This window comes from Varroa destructor, unplaced genomic scaffold (genome assembly GCF_002443255.2).
Source record: "Varroa destructor unplaced genomic scaffold, Vdes_3.0 BEIS01000002.1, whole genome shotgun sequence".
Classification (NCBI taxonomy): Eukaryota; Metazoa; Arthropoda; class Arachnida; order Mesostigmata; family Varroidae; genus Varroa; species Varroa destructor.
The window spans coordinates 353,306-380,065 of NW_019211455.1; the positions used below are offsets into that span (position 1 = coordinate 353,306).

At 41.0% G+C, this 26,760-nt stretch overlaps 1 protein-coding gene and 1 long non-coding RNA gene across 7 annotated transcripts in view; one reads left to right on the forward strand and one right to left on the reverse strand.

The window, feature by feature from the left end:
- LOC147757212 (uncharacterized) overlaps positions 1–18,939 on the reverse strand; it is a 31,179-nt gene extending 12,240 nt beyond the window's left edge. The window contains exons 1-4 of one of the 2 annotated variants that reach the window (XR_015321565.1): positions 18,454–18,939; positions 14,570–14,887; positions 13,926–14,169; positions 8,195–10,664 (exon numbers count right to left, since the gene is read on the reverse strand). This is a non-coding gene — a long non-coding RNA (uncharacterized LOC147757212). The remainder of the gene's footprint in view (positions 1–8,194; positions 10,665–13,925; positions 14,170–14,569; positions 14,888–18,453) is intronic. The other variant, XR_015321564.1, reaches the window with a different exon arrangement.
- LOC111245942 (pyridoxal phosphate phosphatase PHOSPHO2-like) overlaps positions 1–26,760 on the forward strand; it is a 43,338-nt gene that overhangs the window by 13,055 nt on the left and 3,523 nt on the right. For 4 of the 5 annotated variants that reach the window (XM_022794977.2, XM_086980606.1, XM_086980605.1 and 1 more), the window contains exons 2-4: positions 1,405–1,568; positions 14,586–14,710; positions 22,637–22,905. In XM_022794977.2, coding sequence (XP_022650712.1) covers positions 1,405–1,568; positions 14,586–14,710; positions 22,637–22,905 — 558 coding nt within the window. Of the gene's footprint in view, positions 1–825; positions 954–1,404; positions 1,569–14,585; positions 14,711–22,636; positions 22,906–26,760 lie in introns of those variants that run through there. The other variant, XM_022794976.2, reaches the window with a different exon arrangement.

Here is a 26,760-nt window from a genome sequence, read left to right on the forward strand (position 1 = left end):
ATGATACAGTTGCTTGGTGGTTAATTATGACCGTTTCGATTTGGACAGTAACATTTGATCTGGATAAAAATTCCGCCTCTATGGCCTAAGACCGTTCTTTCCAAAACCGATACACGGCTCTCTAGCAGACGAGTCTACAAAGAAAGGCGAACTTGTTTTTGTATAGTTGAGCTATCGCCTCGATATTTTTATATATAAACAGGTATATATATATAAACAGGTACTATATATATATAAACAGGTACTATATATATATAAACAGGTTTCGCAACAAAAGTATAATTTACTCATCACTTTCATCGGCAATTACGATAACAGTAATAAATTTAATAATTTTCCAACATCGGACCATTATAGACTCGCAGAATTTTCGGTACTAATTAATAATAAGACTTTGTCTGTACCCGCACTACGTGTGAATACGTATACATACAATAATATTACGTATATGAATATAGAGGCACAAAATTCGTCAGCCTGGTAGCTTGGCAATACGTCAATAATCGTATTACCTCGTACACTAGTCGTACAAATTGATCGGGGGGCGGGGGTGAGGTGAGGGGGTTATTATGTTTTTGTTGAATCGGCTCACGAACCGGCCCGTACCACTCGTATCGGTTCGGAATGATTAATAATAAGAATGGTATGATAAATACCGAAGAAGCAGCAAAATATAACGATTTGCTTTTCTGTGCGTCCTAAATATGTGATCAATAAAAGTTCATCCGAATTAAAAGACATTTTTTAATGGCAGTTTGCGATACCTCCCGCGTGCCCTGATCATATGCAAATATTGTTAGATGTTTCTAATCCATAGACCTATGCTAGTTCCAATGGATTGGGTCAGTGGAGCTTTTTGTAGTTCGTTTTTAGGTCGAAAAGCGGGTCATGGATGACCAGTCGTCAAATTCGTTGACAAACGAACAGATGTTGGCGATTTATCAGTCGGTTACGTACGTTACGTGATGCCTTGTAGCTTAACTGAGTTTATATGCGAGAGTTCATTGTTAAGTCGGAGAGTGCTATACAATCGTTAGTGTATTTGTTTTTTCGAATCGGCCGTTGACCAATGTGTTGACCCACTGCACGAGACCCGTGTGGTCATCGACCGATCCCCGGCTTATTCTGCAGTATCTCAGAAATGAAGTTAATACCCCGACCTCTGCCTTCAGTGAAACTGATGTGTTCATTCTATTCCCGAGACTTTGCAGGATAAGCCGGCCGTTGGCCGCTATATTGCAGATGTTAGAATGCGGTGGATTTAACCGGCCAACATCGTATAAAACAAAATCAGAACGGATCCTACTGTAAGGGAAACACACGAATCAATCACTAGCGATGATACATATAAATACTTATTTTTTTTTGCTCATTTTATTCTTTTTTGTTGTTATCGACCCGCAGGGGTCGCCGGATCCGATTGAAAGGTGGTATTCCGCTCAGTAACAAGGTGCTCGTCGCGGTTGACTTCGATCACACGCTCATCGATGACAACTCGGATACGTACATTCAGAAGTTGGCCCCAGATGGCAAATTTCCTGCCGAGATGCGGGAAAGATACGTGCCCGGTAAGTGCTACTGAGAACTTCGACCCTGATTCGTCTGCCCCGTTTATTTCGTGTAATGTATTATGTCGTACGGAATACACGTGAAACGGCAATGCTCTTATCCTGACTGAGGTATGATTAGAGAAAACGCCTTGTTTACCGCGGCAATGATAAAAAGCTATAGCAACCAAATCGTTCAGTCAAAGCAATTGCGATTTTGCTTCATGACTTCGTTTACGCTGATGTGAACTACGGCGACGTTAGTGCAACGACCTGTCATTGGTAATTTCCAGCACCACAAGCCTTCCGTAATCGTTAGGGCTAATGTATTGGAAGCAGGTTACTGTTTATCAAAACAGTTGGCTATGGTTACAAAGATTATTATGTAGTGTTCCCTTAGCTAGGGTCAATATTTCCAGCTTCGATTTATTCCTACAAGCGATGGTGCCTCAACATTGCATCTTTTATTTAGCAAGATAGGCAGGTACGAAATGGGGTGGTCTGTGTATGATATACTCTATCAAGTAATCTCTGTTTCCTAATCCGCGGTTATCTCACCGAACAAGTTGTAGTAAGCCGACTCTAACGTACCGTTGAATCAGCCCTGTGCTGATAGTGAGCGCGAATAGAATCTAGAGCGATTTTTCTAATGCTGCGGGTCCGTCTCGCTGAGCTGTAACAAGAAGCCGCCCGCCCTAATGGCCCCGGTAGCTTTTGTTATTACCTCCTGCAGGCGAAGTCTTCTATACGGGGCGCAGGCACGCATGTACAGCAAATGCGAAAAACTAGGCCATGTCAATGTACAAGGATACGATTATTAAATATATCCAGTTCAGCCAGATACTAACCGATGGGGCCATTCTTCGTGAGTTCGCTGATCTATACGGTTCGTACAGACTACAGGGATGACAAAGTACATGGCAATACCGCTTTTGACAATTGCTTTTAACCCCTGGGAGACAAGCCTGCTTTCTGACTACGATGTTAGTAACTAAAACAACCTAACGACTTCATAAGCGAAACTACTCTGAGGACCAACTCGGAAGTTGTCCTTGCGTACCTGTCACATGACCCCATGGCTTTAGTACTAATGGAATCGATGCTTTTGGCGCTCTGAGCCCACTACATCGACTTGTCTACAGTTCTATAGCTGTCCGCTAAAGTGGAAAACGTTCGGGCTAATTTTGTTGGAATTCACTAGTATTCTATTGGTGCTTAGTTCTCATCACCTAATCGAGCCAAAGGAATAGATAAAGAAAGAGAGCAAAAGCCGCTGTGGCGTTAAGGCCGGGTGCGTCGATCAGGCACTCTCGGTCCGTGAGTCGACGTAGTTCTAGCGGCCGCAATTCACAGTCTTTCTCCGTTTGTCTATGGACGGACCTAACGACTGCAGCAAAGGCGTCTGTTTCGAGGTTGGCATGAGGGGTGTCGATTAGATATCGCTTACCAGCACAAGATTGTATGAGTGAATTGTGTAGCGCTGATTTAGGCTGACTAGAGACAAATGAGACACAAGAAGTTGTCAATGTGCGTCTGTTTCTCCTCGAGAACGACGTCCACTGCTCCGCGATACAGCGGTAGCTTTTTTCTTTCTGCTTTTCGTAAACTCGAGTGATTTGTTTATGCGATATATGTAGAATAGCGGTAGAAGTAGCGGCACGGACACTTGAATAAGCCATAACTGGAATATTGTTCTAGTCGGGACCATAACGGATCTTTCGTGCGTCTATGCTAACAATGGCAAAGAGAAACTACGTTGTCAAAGTTGCATCACTAACGGTTTTCTTACGACCGGATAAATGCTGACATCTTATGGCTTCGGCTATTTATCTTGTTAGCTATGCGCGTATTGTAACTCGTTCATAGGGAGATTGTTTAGTCGTCGCTAATCCTGTTAAAAAATATCGTCAGATCAAATTGAAAAAAATCAAATCATGACAAAGTTCATCTCAGCCATTGAAATAAAAAACACATTTTGGTGACAGCTGTGCTTCGAAAGTACACTGAAGTGCAAGGCAAATCACACTGGTACCTTTTGACACTAGCATAATTTATGGGTCGTTCTATGTACATATGGAACGACTTTTTAGCTCAGGAAGTACGACGGGCTGGTCTTGCCGACGCAACTGTTATATCCGTGGCGCGAATTTTAAAACTTCAAGCCATCGTAGTTTGGCGCAACACAGCCGCTTCTACAATAATCGCATGATCAGTTTAGGCTGTATAACTTGGCATTGCATTGTACAAATTAGAGGATAAAAGCAGGAAATACATGGAGGAGATGCAACCCGCTTGTGACAGAGCTTCGAGGAGCAGGCGGTAATACCGTAACGTTGATTAAAATGACATCAGCGATGACGTCTGTTGAAGTCCTTGCGTCATTTGGCTTAGCCTTGTATTACTCCTATGGTTTATAGTGTTTCTTGAACGCTTTGTTGCCAAGCCAGACGCTATTTATCACTCAGAACTGTTCGCGTTGTTACTAGCTAGCGGTGACCTGTTGCGTGCGCTAATTTTGGAAAGAGAAACAAATTGATGTCAACTACAGTTATCACGCTAGTTAGATACGTTTGAAGATCAAAGGCCATTATCTATGTTTGGCTGAGAATAAGGTGCGGATAGTCGTCAGGTCCGTGTCGCGTTGCCTGAAAAAATCTATCATACCTTAGGTCAAAGGTCCTTTTTGGCATCTCAAAAATTCCCTGTTGCCTTTTTCCTTCTATTTGAACAGAACCACAACATGCATCAGTTACCATTCCCTCATTACGAATAGATTTATCCACTAAAAGGCCTAATTATGACAAGCACCTTAACAATCGTTTCTAGAATGCTACTTCCTTGGGATTTATCGTCGTACATAGAATGACGTAGCTGTCTGAATAATGACCACGATCTTTTGTTATTGACGAAATTTTCGTTGATATTCAGTTAAACTGAGACACGCATGAATTTGTATCACTTCTATTATACAGTATTTTAGTTGCGTTCAGGCGCGAATGACGAGTAGGCATGTCCTAACACTCTGAACTAATGCTTTCTTTAACATGGGTCTTGATGAGATCAGCTTGACGGGGATTGGTGAGATGGATTTCAAGATGTATTTGTCCAGTGGTTGTCGTTCTAGATTAATACGGCCACTAGATACGGGCCGTCTGGTTGCTCTGCTGGATGTGAGAAAGGCCCGTGGGGCATTGTGACGTTGCTGGGTTACAGCGAGACCGCAGTTTACTATTCGCGTTGTTCCTTCATTGGGGTCGTTTTCAAAAGCATACTTCTTTTTTTAGTAGCATGCTATTCAGCATGCTTATTCGAATGAGGCCGGACGATGATGTTAATCCTGTGATACAGTTTTCCTTAACATAATTTACTCTTTCGAAGATTCAATCAAGGGAATCAAGGTTAAAAGGTTGAAGGCTGTCACTGAATGTTTTCTTTAATACTATCTGGAAACGGCAAATCGCTTATGATTAGAGTCAAAAAGATAAAAGTTTAGCTTTAGACTTAGCAATACTACCTTTAGTTCCGCCGTTCGTCTCGTATCCGCCTATCTGTTGTGAAATCTTGTTTGACGAGAAACTAATTAGGTTTTCAGCTATCGAAGTAAGGGAAATTGAAGGTCGTACTTCGCAGTAATGATTGTGCGGTAGGAAGACAATGGGGACAGCAAATAACAGATGAGGCGGCAAGGCTGTTTGCCTGGCGAGTCAAGCGTGAGGATTTACGTCAGACAAGCCAACAGATGATGTACATTTGCGCCTTCGCTCTCAGTTAGACTTGATTGAATTCTATGGACTGAATGCTTAATCAAGTCAGCCGTTGTCGCAGACGTTCAACCTGGAAACCTGTGTTTTTCAGGGCTTGCGGAGAAGGTAGAACAATGAACTGAGAGGCCAGCTTCCAAATTTTCCTTTGAAACTTTTCTACAGCAACTTTTTATTTATAATCAGTGAACTCCTCAACTGGAAGCCCACCAAGTTGGCCGTAGCTGGCACAAGTGGGCCGTAGAATCACGGTCTCCAAGTCCACCTACAGGTTCTAGCCATGGAAGCATATCCTGAAGATTGATTGATATATGTATGCGTGTCAACTCTTATCTCAAGCGATCTAAGCAGCATAGGACGAAAATAGTGCTATTTGCATTGCATACCAATACAACTCGCAATATTTCCATGTTTTCTGTCGTGTCGGTGAAAGCCGATTGCTATAGTAGCTCAGTAGACGGTTGGTAATTACTTTTTGTCCGACGAAACGACGTCCCGTACACGTGACATTAGCTGCACGATCTTGCAGTCTCATTTATCTATGACGCGTCTACGGCTCCGTGTCTACAGACATGTCTCTTTGCTTACCGTTGATACAGTCAGTTCATGTTTGTAATGCAACACAGAGCAAAAATGGCCGATACACGTAGCGTATTAAATATACCGCGCCACGTTTGTCATCATAATCCATATATTTGGCCAGAGAGCTATAGTGCAAGATAAACATGATAGTAATGGTTATTTTACCCGATCGTTTCATACTGCTGCAAATGTTTTCTTCTTTGTTCTACCATAGAGCTTAGGACATTTTTAGATAATAACTCGGATATTTGAATACGTGCGACACCAGAACGGATTGTCATATCTTTTATATTTTAGATGTACCTAGTATTCCAGCCAGGCCCGTTTTTAGGGCTATCGAAGTTGTTCAATTTACTTCCCAGACCATTCCATAATTGTATTACAACACTGAGTAGTAGTTCATATGGTGTAACAGGCAAAACACTTGAGCTGATGTAAAATTGTACGGTAGTCAAATGTGTAGAAAATTATTATTGATTTTTCCATACCTTTCGATATTTGTTACTTTATGTGGTGATGTACGTAGGTCTTGTTTTCGCGTGGCTGGTCCACGTGTTTGTCCCCTCTAATATCCATTGATATACTCTCTATTGCGGTTAATATATATATTTCTTAAACAAATGATTAGCTTGTCCTTCATCGTAATCCTGTTGATTCGAACCGGATCGTTTAGAAATAGTATCGTCTATTGAGTTTTTACTAGAATTATCATTTTTTCGTATGCATGTCTGAATACGTAAGTCATTTTTACAACGAGTAGTAAGAATATCCAATACGATATAAGAAAAGTCGGTTGCAATTATTCGTACGATCAACAATTCTCTATCCAACGTCGGTATGGACGCCGACGCTGTTATAATATGGATATTCAGCGCGCCGCTGAGAGCAAATACAGAGCAGACGTTACGTTTCGTTTAATCTAAACAACTGACGACGTTTGAATGGACGATTGTTCATATAGCTATGATTAAGATCCTTTGTATAAGGAACATAGGACACATCTTATTTTCTTATATAAATAATATTGTCCTCCTGGACTCCGTGCTATGACTGTGTATCCTGCTCCACGAACTAGCCTGTACGGCCTGGAAAGTTGATGCGCCTCCCGTCCTTTGACCTATCTAATCGGATTAAGTTGCATAAGCAACGTCTGCGTTCGAGACCCATTCCATCTGTTGTCGTGATTCATTTGTTAAAAGCTAGGCCAAATATATCGCCTAGTGCAAGTAAAATCGGTACCTTCAAGCAAGCCTTCGATTTTCAGCGCAGTATAACGTCGCACTGTAACGCGTTCTGCGAAACAGTCGCGGCCCTTGGCGTCGTCGTCGTCGCTTTGCAAAGTCATCCACCCCTACCGGCTTACTTAAGCTGTCCAAGTCAGTGGTTACCTACAACTTGATTCCGGTTGTAGCCTGGAGCAGGGCCGTCGACTGACAAATGGAACAGAACGCCACCTGCTCCAGCTATGTGACAATACCTTCTGCGGTCTCAGGTATCCGGGTAACCCAGTTTGCAAACAAAAGCAACCACAATCAATAGCAGTCGATTCTTTTTTCCACCTATCGATCTTCAGGGCTAGCGTGTTCTATAGCCGACTGGCCTCGTTATCGTTGTTGTTATCACATCTTATTATCGTTGGAAAACGAAAACCTAGTCCGTCTAAGGCTAAGATATATTGCAAGGAAGGTACAAAACTGTTAAAATAATAATTTTCCATTTTCAGTATATTGCGTCGGCAACGCCAAGTTTACTTTTTATTTACAAGAATGGCGAGCTCTCGAATTTTATCAAGAATGGCGTTTCTCAGATCCAGTGTGGCTTTAAATTCATATTATAGACACAGCTTTGAACGAATATAAACGATGATGGGTCAAAAAGGCACAAACTTCATAAGCTAAGCACTCACCCAATAGAATCTTCATATGAGTTTCGAATGGGGCGTATTCTGACGCTTCTTTAAATAAGCTCATATCGCTGTGCATGCGAGACAAGCTAAACTGCGTTGAAAGTTGTAGGTAGGATTTGACATTAATTTAGGAACAATCCGTCTTTGATATTATTTTTTAGTCAGCTGCTATGCGCTTTTCAGCTATGACAAAGCAGCCTCATTTCCATATATACCCCAAGGCCGGCTAGTTGTTGATTCGTTTTCTGTAAAATTGAATCAGTGTTTCCTAACTCTTTCGACCTCTTGGCAATTTAGTGAAATATCTTGGGCACAGGTGGCTATACGGGTATTCTAAAAGCTGGCTAGCAAAAAAAAAAACAAAAAAAAAAAGTAAACATAGGCAATCACAAGCTTACCGTGTGAAAAGTCCTAGGTGAACTTGAAGAACTGATTACATATTGTCTAGTAGACGGATATAAGCGGCGGCGTTGCGGAATTGGAGCCATAGGGCAGCCGCTTTTCATCCCGCTATTCCTGTGGCCTACAAGGGATGCCCTCGTTTCACGCACGGGAGTAACCTTCTTCAGCAAAACCTTCCAGTTTTATTCAAACCTTCGAAATTGTCCACTGATCATAGGTGGCGAACTGTGGCAGTTCAAGCAGGCATCTTAAATAATTGACTAAAACCATTTCTCCTGAGATACTACACGTAAGAAAGTCAACAGTAAATTTACCCGCGATTATTCAACCTCATCCCTCTCCCCCGTAATCGCTAATGGCGTACGATTTCAAAAAGGTTAAGACACAGCTGAGAAAACCCTGGCTGAAGCGAGCAGCGCTAACGAGTTGGCTTATTACAGCTGGCAATATCCAAATAATAAGCAAAAATTTATGAACTAATTATTTTGTGAATAAATAATTCGTGGTTACTCGGCGATGGGCAATATATATGATGGGCAAATAAGTCTTCGCTACGGCAAATGATTTGCTAGTGTGCATTGCGGCTTCCAACCATTTTCGGCCGAAAATAACAATCTTACCGGTGCGTACCTCTGCTATTGTTGCCGAGACGAAAGAACGAGCATTCTCTGCTGCTATACATTCATTAGTTGACGATGACCGAAAGGCCGAGCAAGTATGTGGTCTCATTCATCCGTCACCATTGAGAAAACCCTATTATGTTTGGATTTATTTTGCACTCCTTCTCCCACAAAATGATAAGAAAAGACAAGCGTCAAAGCAAATACACGGAACCCTTTTGTTTAAACAAAATCTAAATATATATATGTATACATAGAACGGAACGAAAGTGACTCAGCATGAGTGCTACATTTATCATGCTACTCGAACTTGTGCTGAGAATCCGCAAATTTATCTCTCTATCTATATTCTGTGCTGTTTCGTTACTGGCTGAAATCACTGCGAATGCTGCACAGTTGGTGCCGCTGCTACGGCAATTTTGTCACAAAAACATCATACTAAATAAATGAATAAAAACGTAACAATTTCGACAAGCAACAACACAATACAACAAGCGATTGTAATGCTACATTCAATGCCGGCGTAGTTAAGGGTGGCTTGCTACCGAACAGATTCATTTACGTGCGTCGGACTGGTTGATCGTTTGTTTGTTTCCTATGAGGCATCCTTATGGTTATTACGCCCCCTAGCAAGAGACAGATGTGCCTAAAGGTGGGCGCATAGATTGGCATTGGTAGACCCGTAACAGTGATGACGATGTTCAATTAAAATGAGGTATGATGTATAAATATTGAAGCTGTTAGATACCATGGAGGCATTATGTGATTCCGACATCTCTGACACACAAAGCGCGGTAATTAATCTCTCCGTCCGTCTTATATATAGCTGTGAACTGTAGATCTTGTAGGCACTATTGGCAACGACACCTTTCGCTACTGTGATCAGACTATCAGCTTTGTCTTCGACGAATAGGAACGAATACGCTCAACCTCGTTGCAATATTATAATTTTTTTCTAAAAAAATAGAGAGATCTAAAAAATAGAGGGGAAAATTATCCCGTTAGCTGTTAGAATTACTCTTGGAAGTATGTGAGCTGTACCAAACAATGTCAACAGGCCCTCTTCGTGTGTCCGTACGGTGCTATACTAAGTTCTCATACTGAGTTTTTTCCTTTTCTAAAAAAAACTTCCCATAAGCAAATGACTGCGACGGTGCCACAATGACGTTACGTCGCGATCGGTTGATCGCATCCTCAGAACGATTCACTGCCATGCGACGAGCTTCGTAAATCACTTCGTTCTAGCCTTACGTCTGCGTGTTAATTGTTAATATGCCAAATGAAAGTATAATTTAATAGAACAAGTGGCTACAACTGACTTGAGAAGCCTTTCCTTAAATTACCTAGCTATTTAGTAGCTGAGGATTTTCTGGATTTTTCTGGCTTTTCGTCTTTGCACCAAGTGATCACCATCGCCATCGTCATCAACAACGAAAGCAGCATCCCTATTAATTTGTAGCCTCACAATACGAAAGAAACCATTCGCCTCTCGTGTGCCTGCTTTTTCTTATATATATATATATATATAAGAAAAAAGGTGTATATACCGCAGTGATGGTACTGCTCTGCCCAGATTGTACAAACATAAGGCCATATAGTAGCACATGCGGGTGCCAGTAGAGCGCTTGTGGTAATGATAGCGGCGGTGTCGCGCGAGAATCGCTCGAGAAGAGAGTATAATCAATGTCATGGTCGCGTTGATGTGGTTGGGGAGGTTTGGGCACCGGTGAGACTATAAACGGTAGTGCCGAAAAGGCAAGAACATGATGCGCGGGTAAGAAGGGTTTCTTAGTAGTGTTCGTAGAAACACTTCGTACACTGCAGATATCCAGCCACGCGACGCATCCTGTAATGGCAATAATTTGTAAATATACTTCACGATATATATATCGTGATGCATGTTTCTCTCGAAGTGAAGTAAGAGTTCTGTTATATCGCACAGATACATACAGGAAACACGATCAAATATGGCGCCGTAGTTAAAATGAAAAGCGTACATTTGAGCTTTTTCTGTTAGTTCGTGGCTGATTTATGCTGCTGTTACACATCTACGAATAAAATTTTCGTCTGTGACGTCGTCGCACCACAAATTGCCAGGATTGTTCAAAATGCTAGAGTCTCCTGACGTTCTTTTGAACGATAAGTTACTTGCTGTACCCCCGGGCGCGACTAGCGACAGCACACCCGCTGGGATAGCAAAAGAGCGAGGATTTTGTGGTCATTTGACGTTTAACTCTTGTTGTGAGCACCTCAGTGCAAACTATAAAGAGAAAAATATAGCCACAGACGTATTTATGGATAAGTAGATAAACAGGTGAACAGATACGGAACGATCCTCACGATAAAATAAGCTTGGAGAAACCGGCTGGATGCAAATATATGCCTGTCAAAAGGAAATACTACTATTAGCTGGGAATCATGCGTTTCGGCGAGTAAGCATAAGGTCCTTGTTGCCTGATGGTGACCGTTCCGATGTAGCTGTACTATAGAATACGTAAAAGCTCTTTTGAATCCGTGATAGTTAAAAAAAAATGTGCTAGTCATCTACAAATGAACGCTATGGGCAAGACGATAACAAACTTAGCTGCAAACGAGGACAGTAAAGCTTTTACTCAGATCCAATCCAACCCAAGTTGAGGTTCGTCAAAAACCGTGCACACCTTACGGATCGCAAATACAGATGACGATTCGTCGCTAGTTTGTGCGGTGGCTATGTTTATAGCCTGTAAATAAAGTGACTGCTTCTTTTTGCAAGCAACGAAAGGTAGGAAGATATTTGTGAAATAGACGCTAGACGCCCGATAAGAATATTATGCAGTCAGAAAGACAACGAAGATGCCGAAAGCTTTTGGTACATTTTAGATTGGATTATGGAAGTTCAATTATTACTACTTGGAGTCGGAGCATGCAATATATTATATGAAGCATAGAAAGATTGTTTAATCTTTAATCATGCTGGGCTGATTGGAAGGAGATACAAAAAAGCAGCATAACGAGTCGCTCTCTTTCTCGATAAGCATTTATATATTTATAAGGGCTGAATACATTACATACATTTCTCTATGACTCCAACAGATAAGGTATTCTGTTTATCCGTCCCTAAATTTGAGTCTTGTTTAGAAGAGTGGCTATTTTCTCGTTATTCTTACAATCGAGCTAACACATAACTTGCGACTATTCAGAATGAGCCAATTAACTTAATTTACAAATTCAACCATTCTATCGTCGTGCCCCAAATTCGAAATTAAGGATAACATGAAAACGGTTACGTCTTTCAGTATAACTAGAGAGTGTACAGTTAAATTTCGTTGAACGTAAAGTGAACTGGAGATACTTCAATGAGATATGTAAAAAGACGGGGAGTCCTTTTTTTTCTCGAACGCATCGACTGTTATGTCAACGATCACAGAAGGCTTTCAGTCGAAAAAGCACACCTGGACATATAGGAGTTCAGCATCAGATTTGCTCATTGGCTGAGGGTATATGAAGACTCTAGTGACTATTTATGGATTACTTTTGTTGTACCGTTCTTCATTTGCATAACGTTTCAAGACTATTTGTTAGCTTTTTGTTTCTATTTCAGCTCAACCTCCCTAAATGACCTTTAGAAATAATACTGTTTGGCCTATTCATTTGGTGCTCCTCGCACGCGCTTAGGTCGATGATTTCAGAGAGACTTTTCAGAACACGTTCTATAGCATGTATGCTAACTGGCGGAGATTAACAAAATATTAATCCTATGGATGCGTAGAAAGCATCAAGCCACAGCTGAAAAGCTTCTTGACAGATCTGCTAATAGTAGGCAACGAGAAGCCTTTCTACAATTGAGCATTTTCAAAGCAATATTTTTCAGCAACAATTTTGGTGTCGACCAGCCTTTCGACTCGAGTACCTATATGACCGCAGCAAATTACTGCGCGATCCTCTGACAGGTCAATATATACTGCAGCAACACGAAAATACCTATTTCCTTGCCCGTTAAACCTATTAGCGCGGCTGGAATTTATCTTCTCTGAAGAAAAGAGGCTTTTTCTGTTAGATAGTATGTCGTGCATGTTGCACATGTGCCACCTTCACCTCGGAGCTGAATAAAAAAACAAACAGACACTCAGTCTTCGACAGAGTCATTTTTCGATCAGTGAACACGCAGGCCCAGCTTTCAGTCAACAGACTTTTCGACGCCCTAGTGAATACGTTAGACTTTGTTTAGCCACCATGATGCTTGTATCTATCTATCTATCTATCTATACAGACAAACCACCCAGCATAGCGGAAAATGCTGCAAAGTGGCGAAGATCGACGAATCGAACGTCTCATTTGCTTTTAGTCGACGGCAATAAGAAAGGCTTTTTCTTAACGGGAGCTATCTTCTAAGCGATTTAAATGCGTACTGGGTTGGCAAGGCGACGATCGACACAGCTGGCTTGAGGGACTTTGCGCATTCAAGCCTACGACCGTTGCTATTTGAAACAAGAATTAGACGCTTGGCCAGTTAAGTAACAGCAAATGCCTTGGCTAGTCTACACGAAACTACAAACGGTATTTTATGCTGTATCGGGTAGTCCACAGAACGGGGTTTGCTGCTCTAGGTAAAGGCGTTATTGACCAAACGAATGCGGGCAGACGCGCGACCCATGAAAACTTTTGAAAGTAGTACATTATAGATCGGTGCATACTAAGTCACACTCTAAGACGCTTCCTGTTAATGTAGAATTGTGTGACGGGAAATATTTTAGCTGGTACTATTGCGTTAGCCTGGAACAGCTAAAGAAGAATCGGAAAAACCTTGTTACTTGGTCTTTTTTTTTTCTAGACAGCGCTACCTGTTCTGCGATCAAAAAATGTGCAGATTCCGAATTGTTACTTAGTTTACCCAAGAGGTTTACGCAAAGATGACTCGGTAGAGAGAACTCTGTCATCCGTAGGCAGCGAATGCCCTGTAAGAGGTCAAACCGAAGCTAGAACGAGGTTGGTCATGGACAAGCTTTTGCCACCAGATATATAGCATCATTACATTCTTTCCGAAGCGAGCTTGCGACTGTCTCTTTTTAGAAACATAATCGAAGAAAGGACGCGTCGACCGAGGACTGGCCTCAAGCTGACTTACCGGATCGGTTATATGTTGCTAATTGACAACTCAAAGTGCCGAGGCCTCCTTTTCTCTATACTGAAATCTCCTGCCGGGCCCTATTTTCAGTGCGTAGATGCGTGAAAGTGACCGTTGCCGACTGTTGATAGCAGTACTCGGAAAGTCTTCGTACAAGCAGCATGTGGTTATACCGTCGTACAACTTCGGCTGATGGGTCGACAGCGTCACTCGCAAATCTGCACGATACCAGTTCATGCGGGATCTAATGGATAGAAAGCAGAATAGAAAATGAGTTAAGCATACAAGCGCGTAAGGCTGAACTCATCTAGCTGATAGCATTTTTCAGTTGGCTGTTCTTACTCCTATACTCTAGTTTAATGTGATTCTCCAAAGTTAACAGTGTAGCTATGAGATAAGCAACGCGTTAGTTAAGTTCTGTTCTACTACCTGAGTGGGGCTCTGATAATAGAAAACGAGTGATGACAAATCGTTTAAGAAGGAACAAGCTAGTCCTCTATCTGGGTTTTCAGTATTACTGGTGAATATCTCAGCCTGTTGTTGAAGACCCAAATCATTTGGGGACTAGCGTTGCAGCAAACAGGTATAACAAAAGGATGCTGTATGACAAAGCTATTAATATTAGCTATTTCGTTGTCGTTTACCTTTACGGCGTTTCAGGCTCATGGACGATATTTATGCGTGTTATGTTCCGCTACCTGTACGAGAATGGAGTAAGGCCGGACCTATTACTTGAGACAATTGGCGAGATTCCCTTGCTTACTGGAATGAGAGAATGGCTGCAGGTAGGTTATTTTGCCTTTTCTCAAGGCTTCCGTCTCACTTCATAAACCTTATGCACAATTTGGTTCCTGCAGGGAAAGCATCTGCCATCGGCGTCACTGCAAACAGTTGGTTTCTGACGATGTCCATTTTGACGGTAAACAGCTTGATCAGTACGCTCGATATTAGGGTCCGACAAACTGGCGCAGACACATAATGTAAATATGCTATAGTTATCCATTATCTTTTACTAACTTCGATTGCAATGTGCCCGTGACAGAGGAATTATTCTAATCTATAGAATAGGTTCAAGCACAGTCTGATTACGCCGCGCGGTCCGACCACTTGTTGCGGTTGTTACCCTACCGCTTTTGGTCATGTTGAAGCCTATACACTCTACTGATGTGTCGCTTATTTTATCTAGTTTCGAACCAGAGCGATTACACTGATTATTTAATTGAATCTTTGGATTAATACACGTATGCGCTTGACGAAGCAATGGGTTACGCACTATCGAGATGCTTATCGGTATCTGATAAGCCGAATGAATAAGGACATAATGTTATAATTCCACGACAGTTACTCAACTGAGTTAAACTGACGACAGGTATTTGTCTTTCACCTAGTCATGTTGTATCTGAATAATACTATTATGCAGCTCTAGATAATTACGTTATTACTGAAAGGGTACAGCTGTGACCACTTCTAGACACTAAAAGTATTTAACTGATTGATTAATTTTAACTAAATATTATTATCTATCAAAGTTAATTAAAAATGTGTTTAGCTATCATGACACTCGCTCAGGTCTGGGGCGATCGTACGCTTCTTGTAAGGATCAACTTTCCGAATCGGCCAATAACTTCCACAGTAATAGCAAATGTCACTTGAAAAGCCCAGTTCTAATGCCCCTGCTAGCCATTGAAATGATAAACGCATACAAAAAGCTAACGACACTGATTGAATCTGGCAGAACTCGACCCTTAGTGTCATCACCGGACGCTCACCAACCGTGCCTCCTTCGTTTTTCAATCTTTGGCCGAATATTAAGAATGCGTATTGCAACTTATGGACTTAATGTTGCGACACGTTTATGTCATTACGGGCATAGCTTAGTAAACATTTGTATAACGTAGATTTTCTTGTATCAGTAACGGTAGCGAAACTATTCTTCAAAGAGCCATTTGGGTCCAGCCATAACTACTTCTCAGACAACACCACCGCCTTCGAACTCTCCCCTCTGACACTTAACTGTAGTGCCATAGAGTGGATCGTATTTTTTTTTTACCAGTCCTGTAGTTTGCAATAAGCTGAATATTTCCACGAAAAAATTCAATCGAACGCTGCTCTTTTATAAACAAGAAAATAATTGAAAACATTCAATCAGCAGTTAACGGCATTAGACATGGAGAAGCGGACATTGATGCTTTAAACGTGTTCCTGAGTTTGACGTCTGGTATCTTGATTCATATGTATGGCAAATTGGCTTCCGAAACATTTTGATGCTATTCACTTCTATTCAAAGTAAAAAATTCCTAAGGGTCCAGACCCTTCTTTCGTTGGACAGCATCTTGAGATTATTTTTTTGATTGACGAACAGTGTCCTATTTGTTCACGCTCTCAGTAGGATCCCATTCAACTACAGGCTGAAAGCAGCGGCGAGTACTTGGGCGGCCTCTTCGCCGAGGTCGATTTCGTTTGCTGATACTACATTGAATTGTTTCAGTTCTTTTATTGGTTTACTTTTTTTCGCTTCACGTTATACAGAAACCTTTCAATACCGACTAGGGACTGTCTCATAGGTATAACGGGAAGTCTTAATCCGATGTGTCGATAGCCGGACTAGGATCATTATGCTAAAACCTCAAAACCTTATATGCTTTAGATAGGGCAAAACGCATGTCTGTATACACGCCACGATTAAGAAGCTGTCAACTGACTCCCTAGGCGGCTATTTTTTCTAAAAGCTAAACTGCTATTGTCCGATAAAATAATAACTATTATTACTACTAGTGTGCTTATCTATTTATTAGGTCGTCTGATGTGAAACGTGGCAAATACCGTCGATAAAGGACGACATTAAAAAGATGGGGCAGTCCTTGGTTTCCATTCGAGGCGGGTTTGTCCTTTTCGAAAAGGACAGATCTCAGACCGTTCGCTATCAGGTTGTCATTCCGACGTTAGCGGCGAAAGAGTTGTGGTAAACTATCAAAACTCAAGCAATTCGAGACGTTTACGAATGTGTGGGTTCCATCCCAGGCGGTAAAGGTGGCTCACTAAGTGGGGAGTTTTACGAAATATCGACTTGAATATCGAACTCGCTTAGTATATATTTATCGAATATATAAACTTTGTATTCAGTGAAGATTTTGCGATCAAAAACAGCATGAGCCGGAAATTAAACATTTCGGGAAGGTAACCTTAGGCTTGAAATAGATTCTTGCAACAGACTTTCCATAAAGGCGAATAGCAAATAATATAGAGAACTATGGTCGAAGCCGACCTAACTCAACACGGGCGAATGTTACCGCTGAGTTGCTGAATACGATAATACTTTTCTACCTTGGCTTAATTAACTACCGATTCTACAAATGGGTGGTATTTGATTTGAACAAAAATAAGAAACGGAAACGTAAAGACGCCGACTCCTTGTTACGTCACAACAATAATCCATTCTTGCATTAAATGAAAAGGGATACCCTGTGATAATCGCGGGCACCACTCCATTCGTTACTGGATACTTTCTGCAGTTTAATGAGTCATGTTTATTTGTTTACGTCTGAAGTGTACTGTCAAATACTACAGGAAGTGATTAAACATTTGTTCACTGGGTCGCCAGGACTGGATAGAAGTAAACCGCCCTTTCTTTCCCCAACCATACTCGACTTCGGATCGCAAGGATCACGCTGGCAGAGATTCACGAGTTTCAGTTGAAGGCTTTTTGTTATACGCCAGGCATTACCCCGAATTATTACCCCGGCAACTTTCAAACAAAATTCTTCAAATCTCAACATGACGTCGAAATTTTTTTTTACTAGACTTCGTAGACTTTCGGGGCCCAGACTTCAACAGGAGCGAAACAGAAGTTTCCATCCAAACAGCATCAAATCATAAATAATGATCACATATAACCCGATGGAAAATAAAGGAACTGAACCTGCAAAAACCTTGAAAGGTTAAGAGTTCACGATGTCACGTTTCATTCTGAACAAACTAATCTCTTCGAAGTTGATGGTATGTCTATGCATCAAGTGTGAGCAAATAGCTTTACGTTGACAGGGCATGTTTTCTGCCGTTGGACCTCCAGGTTATACCGGCTGAGGCTGTTCCCTCGACAGCCAAAGGGGTGCAACATAAAGCCAAACGTAAATATGAAAACAAGTTATGTATGTAAATACGAAGCGTTAGGAAGTTTTCACGGTGTAATTATTGCTTACGCTACTCTAGTATTTCGTGGTTAGCATACGGTTCTAAATGTTGTGTAATGGACCGACTGCCGGTTAATTTACGGCAAGAGCGGTTCGGGCTACAACGTCAGTGGGTCGCAAACGTAATGTAGGCTTGTAAACAGCCGCTGGCCAGCAGTTGTTGTCTGATTCAAAATTGTAATCGCCAAAATAATAGTTATTATATTAATGGGGCTCATCCACACCCTTCGTTGTATTGAATGTCCGAAGTGGTTTGAAGTAGAAATTGTTGATTAGCAAAATTACACTAACAACGAACCGATGGATTCGAACGAGATTACCCGATTTCTCCAACTCACCGGCTGATTCCAGGTAGGAATAATTATCCATTGGCCTTGTCCGTCCATCATAGCATTACGCCCGGCAAATTAGCCCCACGGTCTCGTCATACGTCACCTAATAAATACACGAGATAGAAAAAGTGAAAGGAGTGGCTTTTTAACTAAACGTCAAGGCATAAAAGTGAGGTCGTTATACATAGCTACGTAGGAGAGATCCATAGACATCGAGATGAAAAACAACTAGGATGTGTGCAGAAACGGCGCTCAATACAATGTTATTATGGCGGTTCAACGTCATTTCACTTGAGTTCATTTCATAGAGACTCAGTAGAGACAAAGAGAAGTTTGGCGGGTAAAGCTCGGAAGAACGCGTCTTGCCCGCTTTCACGTTTTCGTTGTCTGTGGTCATTGTAGCCGCCAGCTGTGTGATTCGCGGGGCTGTACGTTGTTTGTGCGTGGCCCGCTATGGGAGCAAACGAAACTTGTTTACTTCGAAGCAGCTTCTGGCCGGTTAACCAGACGGTAGTACGAGAATGACAAATATACAGAATTAATCAGCGGATGTTAAACCGCCGAAAAGACGGGCAAAAGTGAGCATACAGCCATGTGTTTCGTATCGGCGCAAAAGAAGTGTGGAGGAAATGGATCGCCAATACTACAACTGCTACTGCCACAACCACTACTTGTACGACTGGAGGTTCTGCTGTTGGTGATATAGTGTATATATTGCCGTCCGTAGTATCATGGTAGCAGTACTCTTGAGGACCTATGACGGCAACCGTCAAAATTCATCCGTAAGTTGGTTCGGCATAAAGCTCTATCGCTGTTTTCGTTTTTAGATATGCCGCTTTTTCTAGCAGGAGATGCAGCTGATGAACGAAGTACAATATTTTTTTCAGACAAGAGAAATCAATGAGCCTGTTTTTGATTGCAAGCGCTTGGTGGTGAGACCTTTTCCAGGCACACGCAAATTGAACATACTTAATATATATCTACATGTATATATATATATATATATATATATATATATAAATTTGTTTTTTAGAGGAATCTAATGAATTCTTGTATATATATGCCTTTCTAATGAGCAAATGAGATAAGTGCAGAATTTATCCAACAAGCGAAGTCCTCGTCGAGCTACTTGCCAAAAGTCTATATCGGGGTCCGTATGTCGTTCAGTTATAAATTGAATCTGTCTAAGGTGGATATTACGAATACTTTACGATTCGCCACATTGGAAATAATGTCTAAATGTATACTTTTTATGACCTTGAGAATCCAAACTGTCGGATTGCTTACCACTTTGTAAACACAAAAGTCGAGCCCGTATGTTACTGTCATAAGCATCCACTTCAAGAAACATGCGTAGTCTTCTTTACAGGCATATATAACTAGGCGTTAATGGCCCTCATACGTATTTTTCCTCGACACATAGCCAGAACTAGCACATATTATGGCGAAGAAAAGTCACCGTCACATCAAGTACTTCAAGCCAGAATAGAACAGAACCATATGTTCTGATAGGGGCTAAGCCACAGAACCAAAGTATAGGATATTCTAGCTCTCTAATATTCTTACCTTTTCACTACTTGGATTTAATACCGTGGATAGAGCGAAAGTAAGTAATAATTGCCCTAAGTTCCTCACTTTCTGTGGATACCTACTAGATCAAAAATCGTCGTAGGAAGGCAGATGAGCTCAGAGATCGGAGGAGTTTCGTACGCTTGTGCAGAACATTAGTGAGGTAGGCCCTAATATCGCCAAAAAAGCAGGTGCAACAACAGTTTCAAAAAGGGACCTATAGCTTCTAGAGTTTGGTGGACCGCAGAAGCGGTTGTCGCTATTAGACCTTGATATACGTCGTGGATTTTTGCCGCTATCGAATTTTTAATGAACTAAAGCTGATTTCATGAATTCGAAGCTTTCTAATCACGGTATTTTTTCCGTGGAGATGATGTAGCCACACCGTCGAACAATAACGTTATTGTCGGTGGCTGTAAACAGACATGGACCAGATTACCTGTGCTTCTATTAGATTCACTCGGGTAGCGTACATTAGGGCAATTTAAGTCTACAAAAGTGCCCTGTGTTGCAAAGAATATAGTCCTGTGAAGACACAAGTGAAGTTAGCACAGTGCCAGACTATATAATATAATTCGTTCGGCTTATACCGAATAAAATGGCAATACATTTGTTCACGCTGTACCATTTACGCTAACATTCGCCAAGAAACTATCCATTTGTCAACCTTATCAGAGTGTCATACTACGCTCAAATCCAAACTTTACCTATCTAATAGCCTCAAACACTGGATCATCAGTGCAGTTGAGTCAATAGAATGCAATGAAAATGACCAGCATAACAGTAGGAATCATTTTTATAAGCTGTCAGGACAATCGTGCTCGACTTCGCCAGCGCGTCAGTTTGTCTGCTCAAGACTCAACTTGTGCTGACCCGTGATATGCAGAGCAGACAGCGGAATATCTAAAGTTTGGATCATTTCAACTAAAAGGACGCAAATTTATCGTCCCTAAAGACGAGCGATTGCCTATCTTCTTCCTGGATTGTATAGGACAATTTATGTTTGCGGTTTTCGTCTGCTAATGCACGCTGACGTGCTGAGGACAGACTTGTACAGTGGTCCAGATGACAGTCCGAAGCTGGAACAGTGGGAAAAGTGTAGACCGTTCTGGGTACTAAGAAACATAAAATGATAAGTATCAGTCCGTGACTATTTTTTGTCGTCAAATTAAAACACGTTATTTCATGTATTGTACGGCTCTATGAAACAGAAACGTAATTAAGCAAAACGATAGATAAATTTAAGCATATTCATACATAGACATCAGGCTCGAGCTGTCCATGGATTGCCCCGTGTTAACAGTGAGTATTACCTATATTTCTTATTGCAAAACGAGCTAGTCAGGTAGACTACATATTGATGGATAATTCGAAACAGCTAATTATTTTTAGTGCGTGTGAGTGTGGTACGCTTTCCGTAAAATGTTTTCAATTTCAGCATACAGACCCGTACAGGTCCGCCGATGAGAGCCGACGACGTTTTTTTTTTTTATCGTGCGTTCTAACGGTGGAAATTTTGGCACGATTTGCGTGATAGCTTGTACCTTGTTTAATAGGCACGCTCAATTTTTGTTGTGTTTACCTTGCGCAACGTTTGGCCTTCTCAGATATGTAATGATCGCCTTACCGCGAAAAAAACCCGCTCTGTAACAATTTCCATATTTCTTGCGTTGTCAGGTGCGGATAGAGGATCATATGATACGATACGTTCTACTATATGCTGACAATTAATGTTTCGGTAACGAAGCCCATCATCCGTCATAGCCTTTGTCGAATTATTACCGTTGTGTAAATAAGAGCAAAAGACAGTGGGCTTTTGGGGGCTACACTGCGCCATCAATAGGATCGACAAGCAGTGGCAGACGGACCTTTCGGCGATAAGAATTCCCCACCATTCTATACTATAACAAGGTGTTTTAATGAAAAACGATAACCTATTGGTCAAATGCTAAACAAGGGACCAGTCTGTTATATGAACCTAAGAGGCAACTCTAGGATGACGTGTATCAATATCTAACGCACATACTAGCTATCTCGCCAAGGCTGCACAAGTGACACTTGGACGGTTTGGCCTAATTCGATTCGCATTAACACATACATAGTTTATCAAGGTCTGTGTATTTTCAATAATATAAACAGCTGGCAGTTTCTATTATACCAAACTATCTCAAATATGGATACGTTCTTTGGAGCGGTGTGTATGCACCTGTAATACACGTTACAAATCTGTATTGGCATCGTTGTGAAGGGACAGTAAATGTTCAAGGTCACGTCAGTCTTAAAGCCACGTCCCAATGAACATTTACGTGCAACAGGGACATGTTGTTCTTCACTGGTAGACATTGGTTTTCGCTAGAAGAATATTCTATCGTGTATTTTTACCGTATCAGCTGATTAAATTGCTTTCGGTTTAGTCAACGAATGGCACCGATTGTTATTTGTGTCCGACTTCGCCTGTACGAAGCTAGCAGTCGTATATAGTTTCTTTTAAATTTTCCGCGCCGAATCATTCTATATGAATTTGAAAATAACAGCGTATGTCATGTTTAATATGATTTTGTTGAGAGATATCAACCTTCGCTTCCGTATCGCATTTGACGCTAACGTTTTTACGTTGCAGACACTAAATGAATATGGCTACTTCGAAGTCGCCATTATTTCGGACGCTAATACAGTGTTTATCGAACACATCTTGTACCGGCAAGGCGTTCGGCACCTGGTACATGAAGTGTTTTCTAACTACGCACAGTTTGACGGTAACGGCTGTCTTACGATTCAGGAGTTTCATCGAAACGACTGGTGCAAAATGTGCCCCCAAAATCTCTGCAAGAGCAAAGTTGTCGCGGACTACATTGATCGAAGAAAAAAACAGGGCGTCAATTTGAATCGGTGAGTTTAAAAAACTTTTGTATGGAAACCCAACAAAGTCCCAGGAGTGCATCGAAGCTAACTATCTACAATTGATAAGTTCTCTAAATTCAAGACTCACATCGACATGCTTCCAACGGTAAATATACAGCCTCAATATTCTACTATCAGCTGGCCGAACTACGTAGCAGCGCAAGAAAATTTTACGAAACAACAGGCGTAAACAGTAAATAGCGTAAATCTGCTAGTCCGTATCTGATACAAACTTGCATGCAATACTACTTCCTGTAAGTTTCATTGATCGGTAGTTTTTATCTTTAAATCGGTTTAAAAACGGAAAAGCAACTACTCATTGTTATGACACGTCTCCGAACTGCTCGTAGAGCTACTGTAGATAATAAACATTTTGCAGTTACTGCCGCTGTAGATTACGCTTATATTCGTTCATTCATTCATTCATTCATATGTACTACTGATCGCCCGATAAGGCTTGTTTGCCGTTCCGGAAGTTCCTATCAGAAAGCAGCGCGAAAATATTTTTTCTCTACTATCTTTTTCTTTATTATTATTATTATTACTGTTATAATCCTCATATTTTTTAATAGTTATTGTTTTTGTCAGCTTGTCATGTTGCGAAAGCTTCAACTCTCTCGACATAGCCCTCGTATTCTAAATACTACCATACCATGAAAAAGAAAGTGCTCGAGCGATACCGTAATACAAATTATTGTCCTCGTTAATACCAATACAAGCTGTATCATCGGACAGTGAGGTACTAGAGCAATGCCATTTTAGGACAACTCTTTTTTTTTGTTTCGAATTTGGCTTTTCTACGCCAAAGTAAAAATTCTATTTTTTTTTTTATTTTAGATTTTTCTGATCGCCTTAATACATTTATTGTAATTATTTTGGCTACGATATTAGATTGAATTCTCTGAATATAAATTAATCAACTTGTTTCTCTAACGGTATCTCTAAGAAAAACGCAAGGGCTTGTCTAATACTCAAAAGTGTTCAAAATTGTGCTCTGCATTCGTTCACAGAGACCGTAGTCTTTCCTACGTTTTTAAATACTCTGTATTTTAATAGCAATTTAGGTGCCTAACAATCAACTCAGCAATTTCAATTTGGCCCAATTAATCGGCACCTAAGTAGACCACATAGGTGTACAGGCGACGCGTACGTACCAGGTACCGTGAAACGGCGAAGCCCGAATGTATTACGGCAGTGTAGAAGTGGCGCTCTCGCTTGTCAGATTTCTTATTATATTCGACGGCAGAGAAAGGCAGCTTTCAGCTTCGGCGGAAACAGTTACGATGGTCACGACTGTAGTAGCGAGTACTCCAACTAAGTCAGACTGTTGATTTTCTTAATGTCCGTATTTGTATCAGTTGTATTGAGGGAGAGATGCAAAGGTGCTTGCCAGGGGCAATAGTAGACGACAATCAAAAACATTCGCTACAATTTACCGGGAAGTGTGACTACTTTTTTGCATCCGTTCATAAATTAATAAAAACTCGCCTCTCAGCTAACGCAGTCTCAGTCGTGTATATATATATATATATATATATATATAGCGAATAATTTTTATAAATGTAAGCTTTCGAAGCGATTTCACACAACGAAAAGCTTCAATGCTCAGTTGTTACAAGTGGTGTTATTACTAATAGAAGATGTCATTATAAAAGCAACCTCGTAAAGCGTTATTATAAGAAGGACCATGTTGGCTCTGCTGGCATTAGAGGTGTGTCAGAGATCAACAGGACTTGATTTAGGTTGTTCAGGACACTGTATTGGGGTCGTCTTCCTCATAGCAAACCGGCCGATGAGTGAAAAGCAGACACTAAGACTACGCCGCATGTCCTTTTTCTTAATAGATTCAAAATTACGATGGACGGGATTTGATGATCGATTTCCAAGCCTCTTTTGCTAAGAGCCATAAAATTCCCCCTCGGTTCACATAAGAATTCGTAATTTTTCGAAAGAACAAAGATAGAAGTCATATTTTCCTTTTCTTTTTTTTACAAGCGACTCACATTTTCTGTTGTCGTATCATCTTCAGCCTCGTATTTAAGGCATTATAGGTTTAGCGTAGGTTCCGTATTTGATTCGAAGTGCCCACTAGGTCCCACTAAAAGAAAACATGTGGACATGATGAATGGTCATTTGTTTGCTATAGTTGTATTTGCGTTTTCGAAGAATCGATAGATTTGTTTATGGTGAACTTCCAACTATTTCGGTACTTTCAAGTTCAAATAAGTTCATGTATTTCTTTTAAATTTAACGTATTTCCGCGTAGGCTACAGAAGATTTGATTAATATTGCCAACAGTTCCTCAGGACCGTGTCGAGTCTTCGATAGAGGAGCACACAGACGGATGAACTGTCCGAAATTTCTTTAATATTACAGTTATTTAGTTTCTAATTACGATTTAATTTTTGTAAGTTTTTAGTAAAATTTGTGATTTATTATTCAAGCATCAATTCAACGAATGTGGCAAAAAAAGAGTAGCGATACGAGCTTGTCCTTTCTTTCTCTGACGTTAGTGAATATATGAAATAGTTTGCTGGTGCGTAACAAGATGCGAACCCCATCCATACCGAAATCAACTAATCTGATTGCTGAGAAGCTTTGCTAACTACATACTGTAGACTGCTTCCATAACGTGTTACAAGCTTCTATCCGCACACAGTTGCTTTTTAGTTCTAAAATGAATTCAAGCTAAAAGATAAAATTGAAAATCCTCAAACAAATTGCCCCATTCAAACAATGAATTCAGTCTACATCTGCAGTGCGGGGCGAAAAGGAAACTTCATCTAATTCATAGGGGGTTTACGGATGAAATTTCCGTTGGTTCTTCATTACAGTTGCTGTTGTCGCTGCACTGTTATAGTTGTCTATTTCGACGATGAACCGACTCAATAGGTCTCCGTGAGTGCTTGTTTTGCGCCAAGCTCGGCCTGATCACGAAAAGTGTCGACGAGTATATCTTCAACCCTGTCTTCTTCTACCACCCTAATTATTATAGTCGCCTGTTACTATGTTCCAGCATTCTGTAGCTTTCCTTGCCCGTTGGTTTTCTCTGCCTGTTTACCGGGCATCTGTCAGTTCGCTGTAGGTTAATAATTGAAGTCGGGCTAGCGATATCATGCGCTCTGTTCAATAGGCCTGACGTGGACACGGACCCCTGTTCAGTGCCCGGGGATGGCGGCGGCAGTTACAACAAAGCATTTGACCACCTATTTATCCATCGTAAGAGGTTGATTTGACGGTAGAATATGAAGTAGTCTAATTGCGTCGGCCCGTGTATGCGTGCACTACGGGAAAATGCATAAAAAGGCTAAAGACTGCTTTGTGCACTGATACCGTGGCTGCGTATTGGCGTGCATGTATCTCGTGCTTCTTATTGTCGTCTCAATATTGCTTCGTTAGCTATATTTGTTCCGATCGTTTGATAATGACAACAATCGACAAAAGTATGGATACAGAGCATGGGACGTATAGCGTCCATGTGCGCTGAACTATCGGCCGTACATCGATTGCTCTCATCAGTGATATAGGTGCCGACACGTTATTGAAACATTCATGTCATAGATTACTTAGACAATAGTTAAATTAAATAATTTATGAAGGAACGGTAGAACTTACAAGAAATGAAAATGTAGGAGTCCGCTTTTAGGTGGAGTAATCAGAAAACGCACCACAGCGTATTTATTATTTGTTTTATCAAAATATATTTTCAGTACTTTGGATTACATCACAGAATTTCAGTTTACTGATAAGTATTTAGGAATATATTGTAAAATTTTGGCGTGATGTAGGTTAATCTTTTTGCTGATACACGGTATGGTAGAAAGGAGCCGCTTATCTATTCTG